General features: G+C 51.8%; 1 protein-coding gene across 1 annotated transcript; it reads left to right on the forward strand.

Moving 5' to 3' along the window:
• The first annotated feature begins 2,035 nt into the window (after window positions 1-2,035).
• On the forward strand, window positions 2,036-9,622 carry LOC113224068 (retinol dehydrogenase 8). The gene is made up of 6 exons (XM_026453359.1): window positions 2,036-2,147; window positions 5,749-5,907; window positions 7,458-7,637; window positions 8,581-8,674; window positions 9,128-9,311; window positions 9,407-9,622. The coding sequence occupies exons 1-6, from the start codon at window positions 2,045-2,047 to the stop codon at window positions 9,620-9,622; spliced, it is 936 nt and encodes a 311-aa protein (XP_026309144.1). The 5' UTR covers window positions 2,036-2,044.
• The last annotated feature ends 388 nt before the right edge of the window (window positions 9,623-10,010 follow it).

Below are 10,010 nucleotides of genomic sequence, written 5' to 3' on the forward strand. Positions count from 1 at the left end.
TCCCAACTACTTGGGAGGCTGAGGTGGGAGGATCACTTGAACCAGGGAGATGGAGGTTGCAGAGAGCTGAGGTTGTGCCACTGCACTCCAGCCTGGGCAACAGAGCAAGACTCTATCTGTCTCGGGGACGGGAAAAAAAAAAGGCCCAGGGGTGGTGGGAAATCTGTCCCTGTTGCAAAGCAACGCACAGTCACGGGGAGGAAGGGGTGGATTCTTGCCATTCTTGGGATGAGGCAGAGGCCCCCCTCACTGTGCTGGGACCCCCACCTCCAGCATGAAGAGGCCCCCAGGAGGTCAAATAGAGCTTTTATGCAATTGGACAAGCGCAGACACGCAGGATGTGAGGGTGCTTCCCCAGGGAGGGGAGGAACCAAGAGGCGTATCCTGAGCCCTGAACTGCTCCCCGAACCCTGCTCCCCCCACCCCCGCCCCAGGGGAAGAGGGAGACGCCAGCAGTGCCTCCCTCCCAGTCTCTGACTCCCCAGACAAAGAGTCTCTGTGTCCTTGAAGAGGAGGGGGTGGAGCCCCATCAGGCCTGAGGGGGAGACAGGGCCCCCCAGGGTGGGAGGAGGAGAGGGAATCTCTGTAAGCCGCACCTCCTCCCACCCCAGGGACATCTGAAGCTGAGACTTCTCCAACTAAAAGGCTCTCACAAAATTTCTGCCTGCCCTGCCTTGCTGGAAGTTCTTCCTGTAGTCTAACTACATCTTCTGACAGTTCTACACCCCTTCCCTCTATGAAACAACATTTCTGGATCCGCGTTCTCTGTCTCCTTCTCTCACTCTCTCCCTTCAATCAGAGATTCTTCACCCAGAATAAGATACTAATTCCCCCCAACTTTCACAGAAACTCTCCCCAGCCCTAAATAATTTATACTCGGCTGGGTTCAGTGGCTCACGCTTGTAATCCCAGCACTTTGGGAGGCTAAGGCCGCTGGACCACTTGAGGTCAGGAGTTCAAGACCGGCCTGGCCAACATGGAGAAACCTCATCTCTATTAAAAATACAAAAATTAACTGCGTGTGGTGGCACACACCTGTAGTCCCAGCTACTTGGGAGGCTGAGATAGGAGAATCGCTTGACCCTGGAAAACGGAGGTTGTAGTGAGCCGAGATTGCACCACTGCACTCCAGCCTGGGTGACAAGAGCAAGACTTTGTCTCAAAATAATAGTAATAATAATAATAATTTACACTCATAATAAAAATTAAAAATTAAGAAAACAGTTACAAATGTCCAAGGCAGGAGGATCACTTGAGGCCAAGAGTTGGAGACCAGTCTGGGCAACAGAGCAAGGTCCCATGTCTAAAAACAAAATAAATTTAAAAATCAGCTGGGCATGGTAGTGCGTGCCGGTAGCCCCATCTACTCTGGAGGCTGAGGTGGGAGGATCGCTTGAGGCTGCGGTGAGCTATGGTGGTGCCACTGCACTGCAGCCTGAGTGACAGAGCAAGACGCTGTCTCTTAAAAACAAACAAACAAAAACCAGTGATGTGTATAGTAGGTGTGGAGAAGAAATTTTTGGCAGATGAAGAAAATGAGGTGCAGAGAGGATTTAAGAGATTCTCTCTTTTTTTTTTTGAGACGGAGTCTTGCTCTGTCGCCCAGGCTAGAGTGCAGTGGCCGGATCTCAGCTCACCGCAACCTCTGCCTCCTGGGTTCACGCCATTCTCCTGCCTCAGCCTCCCGAGTGGCTGGGACCACAGGCGCCCACCACCTCGCCCGGCTAATTTTTTGTATTTTTAGTAGAGACGGGGTTTCACCGTGTTAGCCAGGAGGGTCTCGATCTCCTGACCTCGTGATCCGCCCATCTCGGCCTCCCAAAGTGCTGGGATTACAGGCTTGAGCCACCGCGCCCGGCCAAGAGATTCTCTCTTACGGCCTGTTCAGGGTCAGTCCAGAATTGAGGGTCTCCTGGGGAGGGCGGAGGCTTTGCCGTGCAGGGGATCTGTGGGAGGGGGTTAGGAGGGAGCAGATGAGCCCGGGATGAATGGTCAGAGTCAGGTGCTGCCCAGCGGAGGTCACGCGTCCAGGGAGGGGATCAACATGGCCGCTGCACCCCGGACTGTGTTGATCTCCGGCTGCTCGTCAGGAATTGGTCTGGAACTTGCTGTGCAGCTGGCCCATGACCCCAAGAAGCGTTACCAGGGTAAGAGGCGCAGGGCAGCGCTAGGAGGCAGCAGGGTGGACACGGCTTCCCCAACACCGTCTCCCCTACCCATCTCTCCCAGCTGTACTTGTGGGCTTGGGGGGACTCAGGATGCATGCGGTCTTCCTCTCCCTCCAGGAATCATCCCCTCATCCTACAAATATTTCTCGAGCACCTTCTGGGTGTTCTGAATGCTGGCAACACAACTGGGGATGAAATAGACAAAAATCTCAGCCCTTGGGATGGTGTCAGGCGGGGAGGAGAGGGAGAATGGGTGACAAACAGATAAAAAGAAATTGTTGCTATATCTGGTGGGAATAAGTGCTAAGAAACAAAATAAAGCATGCTGAGAGTGGCAGGGGGTGGGTGGGTGGTATTTTTAGAAGGGTTTCACTAGGGCATTTCCTAGATTGGCATAATCACTACCCTGATGCTCACTCCTCCACAGTCTCCCCAGATTACTGCTTTTACTGAGATAAGCTTCTTAAGGGCTCCTGACCTTGGGGGTTGAAGGGATGGCCTTCTAGTTCTAAGAACTTGCCCTTTTGCAGCTCTGGAATAAATCCCTGGGACCTGCATCCTAACCAACCAGGAGAACCCCTGACCCAGAGGGAGCATGCTGGAGCCAAAGTGGGCAAAGGGTTGTTACTTACAAGGAAGCGACTGGGGGTGAGGGCATTGCCCCAGTTGGCAGGGCTGCTTCTCCCAGCCCTCTGCCCTCTGTTTCAGAGACACACACAGCTTTGAGCATGAGAGCCGGAACGGCAGTGTGCAGGGAATAACGTGCGTTCCTGTGGGCGGGCAGATGGGTGTATTAAACTGCTGGAGGCTAATGTTTACAGAGCTTTTACAATGCACCACGCTGCATTCTAAGTGCCCTGAATCCAGAAAGTCGTTTAATCCTCACATCATACCTGTGAGGCGGGCACTATCATCCACCCCATTTTATTATTATTTTATTATTTATTTATTTTGAGTCAGAGTCTTGCTCTGTCGCCCAGGTTGAGTGCAGTGGCGCATCTTGGCTCAGTGCAGCCCCCACCTCCCACATTCAAGTGATTTTCATGCTTCAGTCTCCTGAGTTTCTGGGATTAAGGCATGAGCCACCACACCCGGCTAATTTTTTGTATTTTTAATAGGCGAGGTTTCACCATGTTGGCCAGACTGGGCTCAAACTCCTGGCCTCAGGTGATCTGCCCACCTGGGCCTCCCAAAGTGCTGGGATTACAGGCATGAGCCACTGTGCCTGGCCTGCCCCATTTCAGAAACGAGGAAACAAAGATGCAGACTGTCAAAGGTCTTTGCTCAAGGTCTCCCAGCTGCAAAGTGGCAGAGCTGCGATTTGAACTCAGGCATCCTATCCTTTGCACCCATGTTTCCCACTATATCACCTGTAGATGCAAGTGACCCCATTCATGTGCCTGCTACCCACGAATCACACTGGCCCGAAGACAAGAGGCAAATGCCCCCAGGAGTGTTCTGGGTGATTATGGTTGCACACATTGGGGGATATCAAACATGCATGCTGGTGCATGTGCAGACATGGTACATATGCTGAGGTCCTGCTTAAGAGCATACGTTTGAGGCTGGGCACAGTAGCTCATGTCTGTAATTTCAGCACTTTCGGAGGCCGAGGTGGACAGATCACCTGAGGTCAGGAGTTTGAGACCAGCCTGGCCAACATGGTGAAACCTTGTCTCTACTAAAAATACAAAAATTGGCCAGGTATGGTGGTTCATGCCTGTAACCCCAGCACTTTGGGAGGCCAAGGTGGGTGGATCACGAGGTCAGGAGATCGAGACCATCCTGGCTAACACGGTGAAACCCCGTCTCTATTAAAAAATACAAAAAACTACCCGGGCGAGATGGCGGGTGCCTGTAGTCCCAGCTACTCGGGAGGCTGAGGCAGGAGAATGGCGCGAACCTGGGAGGCGGAGCTTGCAGTGACCGGAGATCAGGCTACTGCACTACAGCCTGGGTGACAGAGCGAGACTCTGTCTCAGTCAACCAATCAATCAATAAAAATACAAAAATTAGCTGGGCATGGTGGCAGGTACCTGTAATCCCAGCTACTTGAGAGGCTAAGGCAAGAGAATCGCTTGAACCAGGAGACAGAGGTTGCAGTGAGCCGAGATTTCGCTACTGTATTCCATTCTGGGTGACAAGAGCGAGACTCCATTTCAGAAAAAAAAAAAAAAAAAAAGAAAAAGGAAAAAAGAGGATAAGCTTGGCCAGGCTCTGTGGCTCTTTGGCTTCTGATGCCTATACTCCCAGCACTTTGGGAGGACGAAGTGGACAGATCACCTGAGGTTTGAGACCAGCCTGACCAATATGGTGAAACCCCATATCTACTAAAAATCCAAAAGATTAGCTGGGTGTAGCGGCAGGCACCTGTAATCCCACCTACTCGGGAGGTTGAGGCAGGGGAATCACCTGAACCCAGGAGGTAGAAGTGGCAGTGAGCAGAGATCGCGGCCCTGCACTCCAGACTGGGTAACAAACGAGAGTGAAACTTCGTCTCAAAATATTGGCTATTCACTTCAGTGTTCATGTATGTGTGTATGTTGGCTATAGGTATGTATGCATTTTTTTCATGGCAGTCTGTTTTATGTTTGTGTATTTTATTGTCTTACCTACTAGGCTATAAATTCCATGAAGGCAGAAAGGTTATCTTATTTATTTATTTATTTATTTGTTTGTTTGTTTGTTTATTTATTTTGAGACAGAGTCTCGCTCTGTTGCCAGGCTGGAGTTCAGTAGCATGATCTTAGCTCACTGCAACCTCCTCTACCTCCCAGATTCAAGCGATTCTCCTGCCTCAGCCTCCTGAGTAACTGGGATTACAGGTGTGTGCCACCACACCCAGCTAATCTTTGTATTTTTAATAGAGACGAACTTTCACCACTTTGGCCAGGATGGTCTCGATCTCTTGACCTTGTGATCTGCCCACCTCGGCCTCCCAGAGGGCTGGGATTACACGTGTGAGCTACCCCGGCCTTATTTTTTTATTTTTTGAGACAGGATCTCACTCTGTTATCCAGGCTGTAGTGCAGTGGCTCCAACTCAGCTCACTGCAGCCTCAACCTCCAGGGCTCAAGTAATCCTCCCACCACAGCCTCCCAAGTAGCCAGGACTATAGGTGGGGGCCACCCACCACACCTGGTAAATTTGTATATGTAATTTTTTTGTAGAGATGGGATCTCGCTATACTTCCCAGGCTGGTCTCAAACTCCTGGGGTCAAGCAATCCTCCTACCTAGGCCTCCCAAAGTGCTGGGATTACAGGCTTGCGCCACCACACCTGGTGACTTTATCTTATTTCATGCCATAGTCTCAGCACCTAGAATAGGGCATAGTGTATAGTAGATGCTCAATAAATGCCTGTTGAACTCATGGTTGGAAGGAGGGATACAGGTACGTGGATGACGCATGTACCTGTATGTACACAAGTGTGCACTTGTTGGCTGAGTGATAAATGTAGGTGTGTGAACTTGTGGGTTTCCATCTCTTTGCGACTTCTAATACAAGATCACAGAAATGTGGAGCCCACACCAAGGGGAAAGGAACTTAGCGCCTGTCCCTGCTCTACTCTCTGCCCCCAGTGGTGGCCACCATGAGGGACCTGGGGAAGAAGGAGACATTGGAGGCAGCTGCTGGGGAGGCTTTGGGGCAGACCCTCACCGTGGCCCAGCTGGACGTGTGCAGTGACGAGTCCGTGGCTCAGTGTCTCAGCTGTATCCAGGGAGAAGTGGACGTGCTGGGTGAGACTTCGCAGCCCCTGATTCACTAAGCCCCATCCTGGTCTGAGTATAGACCCTCAATACGGCAAGGTCTGAGCACCAGCTCTCTGGCTTCTTCAGCAATCTCTGAGCCTGGACAGAAGGGGTAGACCCGTTGGCCAACAGGGGTAGACCAGTTGATCCTACCAATTGATTTATTAAGGGCTGGGTGCTGTGGCTCATACCTGTAATCCTAGCACTTTGGGAGGCTGAGACAGGAGGACTGCTTGAGCCCAGCAGCTCAAGACCAGCAAAACAGTGGTGAGACTTTGACTCTACAAAAAAATTAAGAATTAACCAGGTATAGTGGTGCATGCCTAATTCCAGCTACTCAGGAGGCCAAGGTGGGAGGATCACTAGAGCCCAGGGGTTTGAGGCTGCAGTGAGTTATGATAGAGCCAGTCTGGGAGACAGAGCAAGACCTTGTCTCAAAAATCAAAATTTTTTGTTTTTTCTTGAGATGGATTCTTGCTCTGCGCCCAGGCTGGAGTGTGGTGGCGTGATCTCGGCTCACTGCAACCTCCACCCCCCAGGTTCAAGCAATTCTCCTGCCTCGCCTCTTGAGTAGCTGGGATTACATGTGCCTGCCACCATGCCCAGCTAATTTTTGTATTTTTCGTAGAGGCGAGGTTTCACCATGTTGGCCAGGCTGGTCTCAAACTCCTGACCTGAAGTGATCCGCCCACCTCGGCCTCCCAGAGTGCTGGAATTACAGGCGTGCACCACCGCACCTGGCCAAAAATCTTTTTTTTTTTTTTTTTTTTTTTTGAGATTGAATTTAACTCTTGCTGCCTAGGCTAGAGTGCAATGGCGCAATCTCGGCTCACTGCAACCTCCACCTCCCGGGTTCAAGTGATTCTCCTGCCTCAGCCTCCCAAGTAGCTGAGATTACAGGCATGCACCACCACACCCGGCTAATTTTGTATTTTTAGTAGAGACGAGGTTTCTCCATGTTCGTCAGGCTGGTCTCGAAGGCTGACCTCAGGTGATCCACTCATCTTGGCCTCCCAAAGTGCTGGGATTACAGGCATGAGCCACCATGCCTGGCCCAAAAATCAATTTTTTTTAAATAAAAATATTAGAGACACTAGTAACAATCTGAGGCCTAGGGGTGGGGCAGATTTTATGGAATGGAAATTCTCATATATGGAGAAAGTCATATGTGGTTGGGAAAATTACTTGGATGAGTCACTTGGGGAAGACAGCATGATGCAGAAATAAGTCATAAGGTCCCCAACCTTCGCAGGAAGGTGGGTGTCACTGTCTTGATGCAATTTGGGGTCAGAATTGAATTGCTCATGGATTAAGGGGGCCACTATTCCCAGCAGCCCTTCCTCCCACTCAGGGCTGAGGATACCCTATGACAAATGCTAAACTGTGTTTAAAGATCACCAAGATTTCATATTTGTCCACCCAAGATACCCTGGACTGGCCTTGGACTTGGAGTACGGGGTGGGGTGATTCAGGGGGTGTTGGAAGTAATGCTAGAAGGGTAAGGGACTTTAAGGTAACCTTAGTACCTCTTCTCTTAGTGAATAATGCTGGAATGGGTCTGGTGGGGCCCCTGGAGGGGCTCAGCCTTGCTGCCATGCAGAATGTCTTTGACACCAACTTTTTTGGAGCTGTCCGTCTCGTCAAAGCTGTACTTCCAGGCATGAAGAGGAGGCGGCAGGGCCACATCGTGGTGATCAGCAGTGTCATGGGGCTGCAGGGTGAGCTGTGGGGACCCACCCCTGGAAATCCCATCAGCGTCTGATCCTCCCCAGACTGGGAGGATGGTGAATGGGTTTTAGATCATATTCTAAATTAGTGTGGAGCCCAGGCTTGGTGATTCATGCCTGTAATCCTAGCACTTTGGGAGGCTGAGACGGGTGGATTGCCTGAGCTCAGGAGTTCAAGACCACCAGTAAGAACAGGTGAAAGCCTGTTCTTACTAAACTACAAAAAAAAGTCAGCCGCGCATGGTAGCATGTGCCTGTAATCCCAGCTACTCAGGAGGCTGGGGCAGGAGATTCGTTTGACCTCAGGAGGCAGAGGTTGCACTCCAGCCTAGACAACAGGGTGAGACTCCGTCTCCCCTCAACAACAACAACAACAAAATAAATTAAATTTAAAAATCAGCCAAGCATCCTGGTGTGTGCCTGTAGTCCCAGCTACTCAAGAGGCTGAAGTGAGAGGATCGCTTAAGCCCAGGAATTCAAGGCTGTGGTGAGCCGTGATTGCACTACTGCACCCCAGGCTGCAGGACAGAGCAACACCCTATCAAAAAAGAAAAAGAAAGAAAGAGAGAGAGGGAGAGAAGGAAGGAAGGAAGGAAGGAAGGAAGAGAGACAAGGGCCCTAATGAAGAGAAAAATGAAGAGGATCCCCAAGTGGCCCCAAAGGTTTAGAGAATGGAGGGAAATAGGGGAGTTTCCTGGGACCAGGTGGAGCTGGGAGGAGGTGGCACCCGTCACCCGAGAACAACTTCGTTCTGACCCCATATGACCCCATCACACAATTGCATACCCCCCATCATTTGGCACCATGTATCTGCTCTGTCTGCTCTGTCTTTGCTCATGTCCTCTTTGCTCTGTCTCCCAAAGACTCCATCACCCTGGAACCCACAAAGCCCACCTCCCAGACCCCCAAAGAGCTCTCCTTCTGACCCTCACAGGTGTCATCTTCAACGATGTCTATGCAGCCTCCAAGTTCGCCCTGGAGGGATTCTTCGAAAGCCTGGCTATCCAGCTGCTGCAGTTCAACATCTTGTGAGGCGGGCACATGGGCAGAGGGGGCTTGGAGGCAGTGCTGGGGAGATGGGATTGAAAGGGGGAGAGGAGAGATGAAGACAATGAAGCTGGGTGCAGCGGCTCACACCTGTAATTCCAGCGTTTTGAGAGGCTGAAAGGGGAGGATCGCTTGAGGTCAGGAGTTTGAGACCAGCCTGGGCAACATAGTGAGACCCCCATCTCAACCCAAAATGTAAAAATTAGCCAAGGGTGGTGGTGTGTGTACCTGCAGTCCCAGCTGCTCGGAAGGCTGAGGTAGAGGATTGCTTGAACCCAGGAGTTGGAGGTTGTGGTGAGCTATGATCATGCCACTGCACTCCAGCCTGGGCAAGAGAGTGAGACCCTGTATCTTAAAATAAATAAATGAATGGACAAAATAGGTCAGGGAGTGGTTGGGGCATCAGACTGATACTAACCCTGCCCGGTCGCCAGCATCTCCCTGGTGGAACCAGGCCCCGTGGTCACCGAGTTTGAGGGGAAGCTTCTGGCGCAGGTTTCTACAGCTGAGTTCCCAGGCACTGACCCTGACACCCTGCACTACTTCCGGGACCTCTATCTCCCAGCCTCCAGGAAGCTGTTTCGCTCCGTGGGACAGAGCCCACAGGACGTGGTTCAGGTGAGTGAAGGGCCCAGAGCCCCAAGCGGTGGCTCAGGTATGTCGCGGGGTGAAGCCCTCCCTGATTCCCAGGGCTCAGGGGCTCCACTCTGCAGGCCATTGTCAATGTCATCAGCTCGGCTCGGCCACCTCTGCGCCGACAGACCAACGTCCGCTACTCCCCGCTGACCGTGCTCAAAACCGTGGACTCCTCCGGCAGCCTGTATGTGCGAACCACCCACCGCCTCCTCTTCCGCTGTCCACGCCTCCTCAACCTTGGCCTTCAATGTCTGTCCTGCGGCTGCCTCCCAACCCGAGTGCGGCCAAGATGAGCAGAACGGAGCTCACGATCCCCATCCCTGAACAACCAGACCTCTTCATTCCACATCTAATTCAAAGGATGAAAAGACGCTTCATTCATTCATTCTGCAAACTCCCCCTCCCCTGCTCTGTGCCTGGACATGGCTAGAATCCCAGACGGGCCTCAATTTTCAGGCATAGACTCCTCTGCAGTCACAGCTGGAGCAGAGAGAGGGACCCTGGCAACTTGGCCTGGGGAGCCCAGAGCAGGAAGCCGCAGCTGTCTCTGGGAAAGCAAGGGAGGCTTCCTGGAGGAAGGGGCATTGTTATGAGCCTTGAAGGATGAGACAGACCCTGCCACATTCAACCTCGTGACTTCATGATCCTGGGCCTGAGAATACAGGAATAATTCATAACCCA

Source organism: Piliocolobus tephrosceles, unplaced genomic scaffold, assembly GCF_002776525.5.
Source record: "Piliocolobus tephrosceles isolate RC106 unplaced genomic scaffold, ASM277652v3 unscaffolded_43563, whole genome shotgun sequence".
NCBI lineage: Eukaryota > Metazoa > Chordata > Mammalia > Primates > Cercopithecidae > Piliocolobus > Piliocolobus tephrosceles.